General features: G+C 41.5%; 1 protein-coding gene across 1 annotated transcript in view; it reads left to right on the top strand.

Annotated features, from left to right (window-relative positions):
* vwa5b1 (von Willebrand factor A domain containing 5B1) overlaps positions 1 to 13985 on the top strand; it is a 101459-nt gene that overhangs the window by 63972 nt on the left and 23502 nt on the right. The window contains exons 15-17 of the mRNA XM_069915295.1: positions 5637 to 5945; positions 10204 to 10341; positions 11871 to 11996. Coding sequence (XP_069771396.1) covers positions 5637 to 5945; positions 10204 to 10341; positions 11871 to 11996 — 573 coding nt within the window. The remainder of the gene's footprint in view (positions 1 to 5636; positions 5946 to 10203; positions 10342 to 11870; positions 11997 to 13985) is intronic.

Raw genomic sequence — 13985 nt, 5'->3', positions numbered from 1 at the left:
ATGTCTAAAAATTTTTTTAAAAAAATGCCCGTCTCTGATATCAGCAAGGAAAAACTTGATAGGGAACATAGACAGGTGGTGAGTTGGGACCTCTTGCAAACAGCAGATAGATAGTGGTACAATTGCCCTCCTTATCTGTCGTAAATGTGTTAGCAGCAGGATTAGGTGAATCAACACTTGAAGTCTATTCTTCCACCCTTCTCCTCTGCTCGGGGCTGAAGTGGTTACACTTTGATGAAATGAGGCATCTCTGCCTTTGATTTCCTTCATTCATAATTCTGGGTCAAGTTTGGCAGAAGGTGGTAAATGCAGCTTAAAACATCATACAAATTTCCCTCCCCTCCACCACAGACTCAGTCCACATCTCCTGGTACATAGAAAAGGCAGCTGTCCTACTGAAAGATCCATCACATTCCAGACACTCTCTTCTCCCTCGTCCCATTAGGGGAGATGGCTTAAGAATGGGAAATCATGCACCAACTGGCTCAAAGAGTTTCTTCTCTGTATAATTGTGCTCTTTACTTGCCTGTTTGAATTTTAGAGATAACCTGTTAGTCTGTTCACAAAAGAACCCTTCTCACCACACTAGACAAATTTAAATTTAGGCATACAGCACAGTAACAGGCCCTTTCAGCCCACAAGCCCGTACCGCCCAATTACACCCAATTGACCTACAACCCTGGTATGGTGGGACGAAACTGGAGCCCTCAGGGAAAACCCATGCAGACACGGGGAGAACATACAAACTCCTTACAGACAGCATGGGATTCGAACCCCAGCCACTGGCACTCAAATAGCATTGCGCTAACCGCTAAGCTAACAGCGACACATCTACACAAACAAATATAAAAATTAAATTTTATCAATGGACTTGACACATTAAAGCTTCTTGCACACTCCTGCGCTCAATTATTTCAGATGTTAATCTGTTCCTTTCTTGTACTTGACATTAACTGAGTTTATTTATTTGCCTCCCTGTGGCAATTTTCATCATCTCCTGCCATTTACACTTCTCACAGATGCATGTTTATATATTCATCACCTCCCTTTCAACTGGCTCCATAAAACTTGTGTCATCAGGCTCCCATCACTTCCTCCCTTTGGTTCCTTCTGTCTCTTCTGCACTTTCTCCATATGGTCATTAACCTGCATCTTTGACTGTTCACACTCCACAGACACTGCCTGACCTGCTTTTTTTGAGTACCTTGAATTTTGTCTTCTTATTTAAGGTTTCCAGAATCTGTGGAATTTTATTTTTATCTAAGATGTCAGGGCATCAAAGGTTATGGGGAGAAGGCCGGGGAATGGGGCTGAGTAGGAGAATGGATCAGCTCATGATTGAATGGTAGGGCAGATTTGATGGACTGAACAGGTTATTTCTGCCCCTACGTCTTCATGTCTGCCTCCAAAAGAAAAGGCTCCAGGTCGCCGATTGTGTCGTCTCTCATTCAGTCATGAATGTCATGGAGATCAGCAAACCCCTCTCAGGATGCCTCCTGCCTGGAGGTGAAGTCACTGAGAGATGCCAGCAGCTGTGAGTGTGGCCACAAACCCAGTCCCACTGGCCCTCCATGAGTCTGGAGATGGTGGGATGCAAAGGTATCTCGATTCCATAATTCAATGAACTGCAAACTGACATTCCTTTTCGAAAATGCACATTACGTTGACGCTAGTCTGGGAACAGGGACATGCATTTAATTTGGTTTTTAAAAATTAATCTGAGGAAGTGCAGTGCAGATGAAATCTCTTTGCCTCTTTTTTGATTGCCATCCCCAGTGATTGCTTCACAAGTTTTCCAACAGGATACCATTCAGTGCACATTCTCAATTATTTATTCATATACTGCTTTATAAGGTTTAACATCCATCTTTAACTCTGTTGGGGTACGTGGAGCTGAAGGATGAGGCATTAATAAATATGTGTCTGATCAAGCATGTCAATTATGAATAGCCTTCCGAAATCAACAGAGCGAATACTAATTAGACCTTGCCAGAATTCTTCTCTTGAGCTGTCGGTGTGACAAATGGAGCCGCATTTCATTTCAGATTGAGGAACAAAGTATCTCATTGGCCTGATCCAGAACTGACACTTCTGATAAACGTTATTAATTAATGATGATGTAGTCTTCCAAAAACAAGGCGAGGAGCTACAAAATCAAAATTAAAATGCTCTTGTGGTAAACGTTGGCATTTAATAATGTAATTTATGAGTGATTTGTGAAATGATCTATGAACCCCTTCAGTTTTCACTTAACATCCTTGCCCATTAATCCTCAGAATTAATTGTTATCATGAACCCAACAGACCAGTCTTGTCAACGTTTTGAAAGAGTAGGAGTAAATAAGTAGGTCGGAAATCATCTGGGAGTGAGCTGCTTAAACTCGTATCACAGTCTTGATCAAACTAACCTTTGCCATTCTACTCCTGAGAGAATGGCAGCTTGAATGGTCTTTTCCCACACACTGTATGCCCACTTCCAATGGCACTGACCAGTCCATGGGTTTTTCAAATGGATTCTCCAAATTCATTCATCAAGGTTATTTTCACGTGCTCCAAGATGCAGTGATAGGATGTGTTTTGAGAGCAGTAAAAGTTACAGTACAGAGGCGCAGAGTTGCAGAGAGAGCTCAGTTCATACCGAGCAAAGGTGTTGTAGTTTTACCTTTGTGAGATTTGTTCAGGAGTCTGATAATGGCAGATATTCTCTGTGTAAAATATCTTACCCCTGATGTTTCCCCTAAACTTTCTTCCTTTCACTTTGTACATATGTCTTCTGGTGTTTGCTACTCCCATCCTGGGAAAAAGATGCCGGCTGCCTCTCATAATTTTGTAGACCTCTATAAGCTCCAAAGAGTAAAGCTCTAGCTCTGCTAACCTTGCCTCATAAGACATAATTTTGAATCCAAGAAACATCCTGGGAAATCTCTGCACCCTCTCCACAGCTTCCACAACCTTCCTGTAATTAGGTATCCAAAAATGACCACAATATTCCAAGTGTGGTCTCTCTGGAGATTTACCCATCCATCCATCTTTCTCTGTCTTACTCTTTCTCTTTTTCTCTCCCTCTCTTTGTATATATAAACGTGTGTACATATCCTTAACATTTAGAACACATTGCCTGCCACATTGACCACCGCCAGTGGGCTGATATCGCCTCAAACCGTGCATCTTGGCGCCTCACAGTTCGGCGGTTTGGAGAAGACCGCAGAGCCCACCTCACTGACAAAAGACAAAGGAGGAAAAACCCAACACCCAACCCCAACTAACCAATTTTCCCTTGCAACCGCTGCAACCGTGTCTGCCTGTCCTGCATCAGACTTGTCAGCCACAAACGAGCCTGCAGCTGATGTGGACATTACCCCTCCATAAATCTTCGTCCACGAAGCCAAGCCAAAGAAAAGAAAAGAGAACACAAAATGCTACACTAAAGTATTGAAACACCTCAATAATTTAAGTAAACAGTCAATTCAAGCTCATTGTTACTAAAGATTTGCCTTGCAGCAAATCCGCAACCCTTCAAAACTTACAGGGGTTGTAAGTTAAATGGGGTACTTGGGCAACGTAGGCTCATGGGCCTATTATAGAGCTGTGTGTCTAAATTTTAAAAATAAATTTAAGGATTTAATTAACAGCAATAAAATATCATACGAAAGCCTCAGCCCATCCTGGTATAACTGAGTGAGCTGATTAAACAGCCAATTAACTAATTGAGATGGTGTTAGTGTCAGAGATTGCAAGAATGAACTATTCAACTGGGGAGGAATAACAAAGCACTCTAAGAATGTAGCCAATCACAGTGATGTGCAAGGACCTTGGTCAGTGTGTGGTTTCAGCACTGAGCTCAGACTGTTACCAATGGTGACTGAAGACCAAGTTCCATGCGACTGGGAGCTTTGCGATGATTTGAGGGGTGGGGGGTGGGGAATTGCAGTGCCCAGCTTTCAACAATAAATATAGGAAGAAGCTGCTGGAAACCTTTAGCAGTTCGAGGCTGGATCCATGGAGAGGGACAAAAAAAGTATTCATGCTTATGTTCTCATGAGCAATCTCATATTTAATATCATGAAGACATTTAGTCTATATTAAAATTAAATAATTATTTTTGCTTACTGGTTACATCAGCCAAAATGTGGTGGTTTCTGTGAGAGGAGACCTATCAATCTGAAGGCCTTGAAGTACAAAAGTTTCAAGATTCCTTTAACGTCATGTAATAGTACACAAAGTAATATTGGGTGAAATTGCCTTCTGCCTGCTGTAAGGCAGAGTTGCCATTAGTGCCGCCTGGTGCCTCTTTCAGTACAAGAAAAGAAATAAAAGAGAGTCCCTTAGAGTCACCAAGTGTCCATGGAATCACCTCCAGCTCTCCTGCAGTCAATCCTCCCACAATTATTAACTGGGGTCTAGATGACAGGTTATTCAAAGTGGTTGGGACTGATCAAACAAATCCATTTTGCTAGAGTTGTTCAATTAACTCGACACAAGATAGGAGTAGAAAGGGTTTCAGCTCAAAACATCAACCATTCTTTTTCTCCCACGGATGCAGCTTGACTCACTGAGTTCCAGCATCTGCAGTTTCCTGCGTGTCTCAGAATACTTCGCCTCAAAGGTGTTTCAACTCATCAGACCAAAAGGAGTTTCAATGGAAAATTCAAAGTAGAGGGGCAAGATGAAGAGTTCCAACTTGAAACATTGATGGTTCTTTTCCTCCCATTGATGCTGCTTGACCCACTGAGTTCCTACAATTGATAAGATTTTGCTCCAGATTCCAGCATCTACATTCTCTTGTAGAGGAGAAGGGGTGGGGGAGGGAACTTCTACTTTGTAAGTTAATGACTTTGAATAGAATTGAAAGATTCAGATTTAAGGATGTTATGGTAAAGTTGTATTAAACATTGGTGATACCAAATTTTTTGGTCATATAACTACAGGAAAGCTATCAATAAAATTGAACGAGTACAGAGAAGATTCACTAGGATGTTGCCTGGACTTCAGGAACTGAGTTACAGGGAAAGGTTAAATGGGTTAGGACTTTATTCTTCTGTAGAAGAATGAGGGGAGAGATAGAGGGATTTAAAATTATGAGGGGGATAGATAGAGTAAGTTTAGATGGGCTTTTTCCACTGAGGGTAGGTGAGATACAAACAGAGGATATGGGTTAAGGGTGAAAGGGGAAAACTTTAGAGGGAACGTGAGGGAGAACTTCTTCACACAGAGAGTGGTGGGAGTGTGGAACGAGCTGCCAGCTGAAGTGGTGAATAGGGGCTCAATTTTAACATTTAATAAGAATCTGGACAGGTACATGAATGGGAGAGGTATGGAGGACCATGGACTGGCTGAAGGTCAGTGGGACTAGGCAAAAAAAAATGGTTCAACAGATACTAGAAGGGCTGAAGGGGTTCTGTGCTGTAATATTCTATGGTTCTATGGGAAACAAAGTGACCCTATTTAAAAATGATCGCCCTGCTTTCCATTCTGTTGTATGTCTTCCTCAAAGTATTTATAAAGTTTTATGTTCTTCTATCATCCTTTCATTTCTTCTGTCATGGGGGCTTATAGGATTCAGCTTGTGATTTGTCTGCATTTTAATATCTCCCGTGAAAAGCTAATTCTTGAATGTTGTTTGGTCTGATTTTTCAGGATGTTTTCACTATCCATCATCAACTCTTGAAGATGAATCATCCTTTGAGTTCCCGGAACTGTCATTAAGTTGTCACGAAGAGTGCCCTCCATGCAAGTTCAATTGCAAGGCAGTCGTTTCTGGGTTGCTTTGTGGCAAACCTGTTCAGTGGGAAGTTACCTTTGATCTTAGGTCTCTTCTTTACAGCAGAACCACCAGTAAAACACCGCAGGAAGACGTGTGGCATGAAACAATCCACCAGCTGGCAGCTAAGTCCCTCATTCGAGACCTCGAACAAATGGCTGAGAAAGAGAGCGAGATAGAACATGGTAAGGGTGTTCATAACTTGGCAAAGGGAGTGTCCGGTGATACACAATTAATCATGAAGGCAATACAATCATTTTTTAATTTACGAATGAGATGTGTTCTTGGAAACTTTAGTTGGAATATTAAGTTGAAAAGATTGCTCAAAATACGTTAGTATTTGGAACAGCATATTTTTTTGGACAGAGAACAATGCTGATGAACAAATAGAATTGTTAATTGAAAACATATCACCCAATGGCATTGTTTGTCAAAATTTATGAGTAGAATATATGTCAATGAAGGAATTATTGTTTTCAATCCATCATGAATAATGTCACCATCATGTCAACATCAGCCGCAAGGTTGGACGAGGACGGCTGGGGTTGCGGTGGGAAGTTACAAACCTGACTACATCATTCATTTAGAAAATGTAACTGAATCAGCATCTTGGGAAAACAAACCAGATCAATGGCACCAATGTAACGAAAAATGCCAGCTTTTTTTTCTGACCAAATATACATTTCAGGTATTTTTTTGTTCCCTTTTTAAAATTGTGTTCATTTTCTGAGCTTAAGAATTGATCGATGCTTCTCTTCTTCAATCTCAAAGAAGTTTCTCTACTCTCAAATATAAGAATACAAGTAATAATGCGGTATACACCAAATTCTTACTCCCTCCCATCCACCCCAATACCCCTCCCTTTCCCTACTACCACAGAAAATTATTTGGCAGAGAAGGAGATGATTCAGCCCACAAAGTCCACCCCACCCCCACTTCTTTGTAAAACATTTCCATCTTCCCTTCTCTTTCCAAGCTGCCCCACAAATTGTTTTCTCCAAAGTGTCAATCCAACTCTCAACTGACCCATTTTATTACCAGTCCCATTGGCGGTGAGTTCCAGATTACACCCTCACAACCATCACACATCTTTTGGCCAAAACATTTAATACGTTTTCCTGGTTCTTGACCTAGATGAATACCTTTTCCCTCTCTAAGACCATCATGATCTTGTACACAGCTATCAAATCTCCCCCTCCAATTCTTTTGTTCCAAGGAAAACAAACCTCAGCTTCTCCAATCCCACCTTCTTGGAAATTCCCTCATTCTTGGAAACTTTCTAGTGAAATATCCCAATAAAATGTCTCTCGCATTCCACACATGTACAAAGTATAATGCAACAAAGAAGCCCAAACTGAAGCTGGTCACACAAATGTCTTTTCAAATCTATCAATTCAGAATCAGAATCCAGTTCATTGTCATGCACATGTGTCATGAAATGTGCTGTTTTGTGGCAGCAGCATCGTGCAGAACAAGGTGCAAAATTATTATAAATTACAATTCTGTAAATACAAGATTTAAAAAGAAATATTTTTAGTGAGAAAAAGTGGTTAATTGTCTGTTCAGAAATCTGATGGCGAAGGGGAAGAAGCTGTTTCATGTACCACTGGGGGTTCCTGTACCTCCTTTCTGATGGTAGCAATGAAGAAGGTGGTGAGCATGCTTGATGATGGAAGCTGCTTTCTTGAGGCACCACCTCTTTATTATGTCCTACTGAATCTGTCAAAAAAAAACTCAGCCCTTAATCGTGATATTCTTTATTTTCCACATAGCCAGTCTTCACTAGATACTAATATTTACACCCAACTGCCTTTTGAATCACTGATAGTTTGCTCTGTCCACTCTGCTGTTGGATATCATCCTCAGTCCTGGTTCTCTGGAGTGATACTTGATTCAGTGACAATATAATTACAATAAATGCAGTCCAGATTTGTGGTTAAATTTTTGACCATTGACATATTAAAAAGTAATTTCCATGAACATTTGAATATCTATTCAATAGCTAATGACAGTGGGCCATGTGTTTGTAATTCATTTCATTACTGGGTGGCCTTCGGTTCAAATCTCAGGATGTTCTACTGAATTGATCAGGGTGCCCTCTTTATTCCCTCTGGTCTATTTAATAAGGAGTGATTGAACAGAGGGAGACCCAAATGATGATAAAATTACACCATCTTCCATAGTCCTATAGATTCTGAAAATGTTTTTTGCGGATTGGAGGACTACAAATGTGGTCCCACTGCTAAAGAAAGGAAAGAGGTACACAACTTTAAAAACGACGACTGACTGGTTGGCCAAGAGCTGTGATGGAAAATGCTCAAACTCCAAGAGTAGTACAGTATGGGAACAGGCCATTCAGCCCATTGAGACCATGCTGAACCTCAAAGCACTTCACTTACTCTAATGCCACCTGAATCCCACTTTATTCTCCCCACATTCCCACCAGCCTACCCTCTCTTTCCACCCCCCCCAAGATCCTACCACTCACACACACATGGGCTATTTACAGCAACTATTGAATGAACCAGGTCCCATGCCTTTGAGGTGTAAAGAGGAAACCAGAGCACCAGGGGAAACCCACGCAGTTACAGGGAGAATGTGTAAACCTGCAACAAACCCGAACTTCTCAAGAAGGGTGCGGTAACAAGAACCCTTGAGAAGATGAATAGCATTGAGCAGAGTCAGCCTAGATTTATGAAAGGAAAATTGTTTTTGATGAATGTAAGGGCTCTCTGAGGGTGTGATGAGTAGAATAGATATGGGGAAACCAGTCAATGTGGTATATTTAATGTTTGGAAATCTTTTGATCAGGTACGAATGGGAGGTTGGTGAACAAGGTTAGAGCAAGTAGAATTGTAGATTGAGAATAGTTAATGGATAGAAAGCAAGGAATGGAAATGAATTGTTCCTTCTCAGCTTTACAGAGATTGACTAGTGCGGTTCACAGGGTTTGCTGCTCACAATCTGGATCAACAGTTGGTTGAGGGGATCAATTCTCATTTTTCCAAGTATGCAAATGGTCCTAAACTAGGGGGGGATTGATGGCACAGAAGATGTAAAGAAGCTTCAAGAGGATATGTAAAGCTGAGCGAGTAGACAAAAACATGGCAAATTAAATATCATGTGGGAAAAATGGCAGGGAATCCAATAAGGTGTGCTTGAATGTGGGCCTGGGTAGCACTGAAGTGCAGGGGTTAGCACCATTGTCTCACAGCTCCTGTCAACATGGTTCAATCCTGACCTCGGGTGCTACCTGTGTGGAGTTTGCATTATTTCCCTGTGACCATGTGGATTTCCCCGGGGTGCTCTGGTTTTCTCTGTCATTTCAAAGAAGTGCTGGGTGGCAGGCTAGATTTCAGATCTCAGATTTCGGATTTCTTGTCAGAGTACATCTAAGACATCACATACAACCCTGAGATTCTTTTCTTTGTGGGAGAAGCAGAATTGCCACATATTGGCAGTGCAAAGAAAAATTGTACTCAATGTAAACAAATAAAGAAATATAAAAAACTGTGCAATACAGAGAGAGAGAGGAAAAAAATCAATAAATTGCAAAAGTAAGAGTCCTTAAATGGTTAATTAGTGATTGCAATTCACAACCAGTGAGGTGGGAGGTAGGAGAATTGGGGAAGATGAAGGTCATTTCTATTGTGGGAATAGGATGCAGGATAATAACTGGGGAGATGTTGTACAAATTACCCACCTGCCTCTATTTCCACCCCCCCCCCCCATCTGATTCATACCACTACATACTGGCTAACTACTGCTCCTATTTCTATACTCTTACAAGAGGCACAACTCTCCCTTTCTTTAGATGCTGACAACGAATTGTCAGAGTGATGTAATTTATTTCTCGTGTATAAGGCAGTACAGTTAGTGAAGTGGTTAGTCCGATGCTGTTACAGCACCAGCAAACAGGATAGGGGTTCGAATCCCACTCTGTTTGTAAGGAGTTTGTGCACTCTCCCCATGTCTGTGCGGCTTTTCCCTGGGGGCTCCGGTTTCCTCCCACTATTCAAAATGTACCGGGGATGGTAGGTTAAGTGGGTGTAATTGGGCAGCACAGACTTGTGGGCTGAAATTACCTGTTTCTATACTGTATATCTAAAGTTAAAAATTTAAAGATATTGTTCTAGGGCAGTGGTTCTCAACCTTTCCCCCCCCCCCCCCCCCCACTTACATACTACCTTAGAACCTGTGGCATAGGTGCTCTGTGGTTAGTAACGGACTTCAGGTGGCATGTGAGTGGAAAAGAAAGGTTAAGAACCACTGCTCTCGGGAGAGTCTATGATTTGTCATTCATAAATTCCATTTTGTATCAATGTCGTACATTCTTAGAACTCTTCCACCTGCCTGTGGCTGGTTGAAAAAATATTTTTTCTCAACCAGTTCTCCAAAGAACAGACAACTAAATATGCAATTAATTTTTCCATTGGATTGTAGGTTCTGGAAGAAGATACCAGCTGAATGCAATTCAGACCAGCAAAGCATGTAATGTTATTAGCAAATACACAGCATTTGTCCCTGTGTATCTTGACAACAAAGAATATCTACCAAACATTATTGAGTATTCAAATTCAGGTACAGTCATGGTGTGCTATTCTGACTTGATCTTCCATGTATTTAATAATGGCATGCAATACTTTTTATTTATCAATAAAGTGATGTTTGAGAGGTTATGGTGGTTGTCACAAAAGGGAAACTCTTCAGACATTCCATAGTTAAGAATTTTCATCCACCTGAAATTTGAAATTAGTATTATTGAAAAAAACAAATTCAAACCCATAAGACTGTCGGACCACAAGGTGTAGGAAAAGAAATAGGCCATTCAGCCCATCGAGTCTGCCCTGCCATTTAATGAAGAGCTGATCAATTTTCCCACTCCACCTCAATGCCTGGTCTTCTCCCCATAACCTTTGATGCCCTGGCTAATCAACATCCCATCAAAATCTCTGTCTTAAATGCACCCAATTACATGGCCTCCACAACTGACTGTGGCAACAAATTCCATAGAGTTGCCACCCTCTGCATCTCTGTTCTAAGCAGATGCCCTTTAATCCTGAATTTGTGCCTCTTGTCTTAGACTCTTCCACTATGGGAAACAATTTTTGTACATCTACTCTGTGTATGCCTTTCAACATTTAAAAAGTTTCAATGAGATTCCCCCTCATTCTCCTAAATTCCCTCAAGAGCTGTCAAATGCTTTGCATATGATAACCCTTTTATTCCTGGAATCATCCTAGTGAACCTCCTTTCAACCCTCTCTAATGTCAGCACAACTTTTCTTAAATGAAGTGCCCAAAACTGCACACAATACTCCAAGTGGGGTCTCACAGTTTATTACAGTGCCAGCGACTCAGGTTGGAATCTAGGGCTGTCTGGAAGGAGTTTGTACATTCTCCCCATGTCTGCATGGGATTTCCCCGGTTGTTCTGGTCCCCTCCCTCTCTCCAAAATGTATGGGATTTGTAGGTTAATTTTGGTGTAATTGAGTGGCAACCTGTTTAAATGGCTGGAATTGGCTTCTGTGTTGTTAAAAAAAAAGAGTTCAAAAGGAATAAGACTTTAATTCTCAGGGGCTTTCTCAGTGAGGTATGTTCACCTTGGGTGGAACAGTGGGAATGAAATCAAATGTCTGCTGATACCTATATTTAGCTTCACTGATTGAGACACTCAGATTCAGAGACAGAATCATGTTATTTTAGCCCATCAAGAATAATTAATGTGCCAGTTATCATCAATGTTCCTGGAGAAGCATTATCTTAGTTGAGCAACTACTGAACAATTTGTCATTACAATGGAATAGATTTCCTGGAAGTAGTAACTAAAATAATAGGTATTATTATTATGTACACATTTCCATAAACCCCTTTTCGATTCACTCTGCAAACACAGCATTCATCTTCAGTACAGTGTAAACCCATTGTTACAAAATACACTAACAGTTTCTCGAATGTTTGCAGGTGTCAGTAATATTCATGGAGAAACACAACACAGGTATCCTTTCTGGCTGGAAGTGAAGAAGTTTTGAAATGTTGTGGTGTGGAATAAATTACTGATTTATTAAACAGCAGTGCTTTTGACCAATCCCGTTTTGAATCTCACAGCAGCTGTTGGATGGAAGCTGAACAATTACAGGAGGTCACGTTCAGGAAGCAGGAGGAACCCAAGTGGTCTTGCTCGCTCCCAGACTGATTGTGGATCTGATGGTGTGGAAGACTGCTTGTCTGTTCGGAGTAAGGCTCTGAAATGTTCATTATTGAATTGCTGCCATCATAGAGTCACAGAGCAGAGGAACAGGCTCCAAAGCCCAGCATAGCCACGTTGATTTCTCTATGTAAACCTCATATTAAAATCCCTCACACTCCAAATTAACATGCAATGTGCCTTTGAAGCCTGTTACCATAGAACCATGGAACTCTACAGCACAGAAAACAGACCTTTTAGCCCATCTAGTCCATGCTAAACTATTTATTCTGCTTAGTCCCATCAGCTGTGCCCAGACCATACCCTCCATGCTCCTCCCATCCACGTTTCTATCTAATCTTCTCTTAAATGTTGAAGTCAAACCCACATCCACCACCTCCACTGGCAGGTTGTTCCAAACTCTCACCACCCTCTGAGTGAAGAAGTTCCCCTTAAACATTTCCCCTTTCACCCTCAACCCATGTCTTCCGGTTCTTGTCTTACCCAACCTCAGTGGAAAAAGCTTATTTCCATATACCTTACCCCTCATCATTTTGTATACTTCTATCAAATTTCCCCTCATTCTCTGACACTCCAGGGAATAAAGTCCTAACCTATACAGCCTATTCCCTTAACTCAGCTCCTCAACATCCTTATAAATTTTCTCTGCACATTTCCAATCTTATTTTACTATCCCAGCATCAAAATTTTAAAAGTAAACATGCCTTTCTGCTCTGTGAAAAGTCATTTCTGTCTTCCCTTCAACCATCAGCTTGTGTCTTCAGCAGCTCCAAGTAGCACAGCAGTCAAGGTTTCAATGGAATGCAAACGGGCCCTATCATGCTAGCCATGATAGTCCCACTGGCGTCATTAGGTGGGGGGGGGGGGGGTGGGGGTGGATCACACCGGGTTACACCATCAGACTGTCTATAAACTTTTTGTGCAGCCCCCCGCTCAGCACCAAAGCCACCTCACCCCCAAACCCGCTTAGGGCACCACTCTCAATGCCAAATACAGCATGGTGGCCACAAGGCCAGCTCTCACGAGACCTCCTCATCACTGTTTATTTTGATGCATTGGCCTCCTCTGCCCCTGGGGGGTGGGGGTGGGTGTGATACCATGAGTTACCGCACCAGGTGACACCAACCCTAGTGCTGCCATTGATAGTCCCACGTGCCTGTGTTCAGCCCATATCCCACCTTTCTTGTCCATGTACCTTGTCCAAATCTCTTTTGAATATTACAATGATCCCCTTCTCTACCACCTCCTCTGGCAGCTTGTTCCATGTATCCACAAGCCTCAGTGTGAAGAAAGTCCCTTTTCAAATATTTTGTCTCTAGTTTTACATTCCTCCACTTGGGGAAAATAAAATCAATTGCTATTTATCTCAAGTAAACAGGAAAACTTCAGATGCTGTATAATTGGAATAACCTACTGGAGGAATTCAGCAGGTCAAACGGCATCCATGGAAGGCAACAGTCAGTCAACGTTTTGGCTGAAACTTTCACCAGGAATTCTAGTCATCAACTGTGATTGTCAGGATTATTATCCTTGCAAACCGATTGGAATAAATATTAAAATCTAGCCATAAATTCTGTTCAGAAACAAACTAAACTGATCAAGTAAAAATACACAATTTCTCCATTTAAAAGAGGAAACCCTTTTATTGTTCTTGACTGAGGAATTCATCAGGGCCGTGTTGGTGAATTTACCAAAGGAGAGAAATAGAAATTATTGTTGTTCAACCAATGACAATGGAACCTACTGAGGCATGCCCTGAACGGAAATTCACATATTATGAGCTAATAACAGTTCAGGGAGCATCTCACTGTAATGTGCTTACTGTGTGATTATATGGGAGTGTGTTCTAATGACATTAGTCTGCAGAGAAGCAGCTGATTAGATTTCAGTACAGTTCAATATACTTTAATGGGGCACTTGGATTGGAGAATGTGGGAGTACGATTAACAGTTTAGAAACCTCTGCTCAGCCAGCTGGACAAGAGGTTTGTGTATCATACAGCTTCCCTCTGCATTGAA

This window comes from Narcine bancroftii, chromosome 2, assembly GCF_036971445.1.
Source record: "Narcine bancroftii isolate sNarBan1 chromosome 2, sNarBan1.hap1, whole genome shotgun sequence".
Lineage (NCBI taxonomy): Eukaryota > Metazoa > Chordata > Chondrichthyes > Torpediniformes > Narcinidae > Narcine > Narcine bancroftii.
Note: the sequence above shows the minus strand (reverse complement) of the source record. Positions and strands in the feature narration are given on the sequence as shown.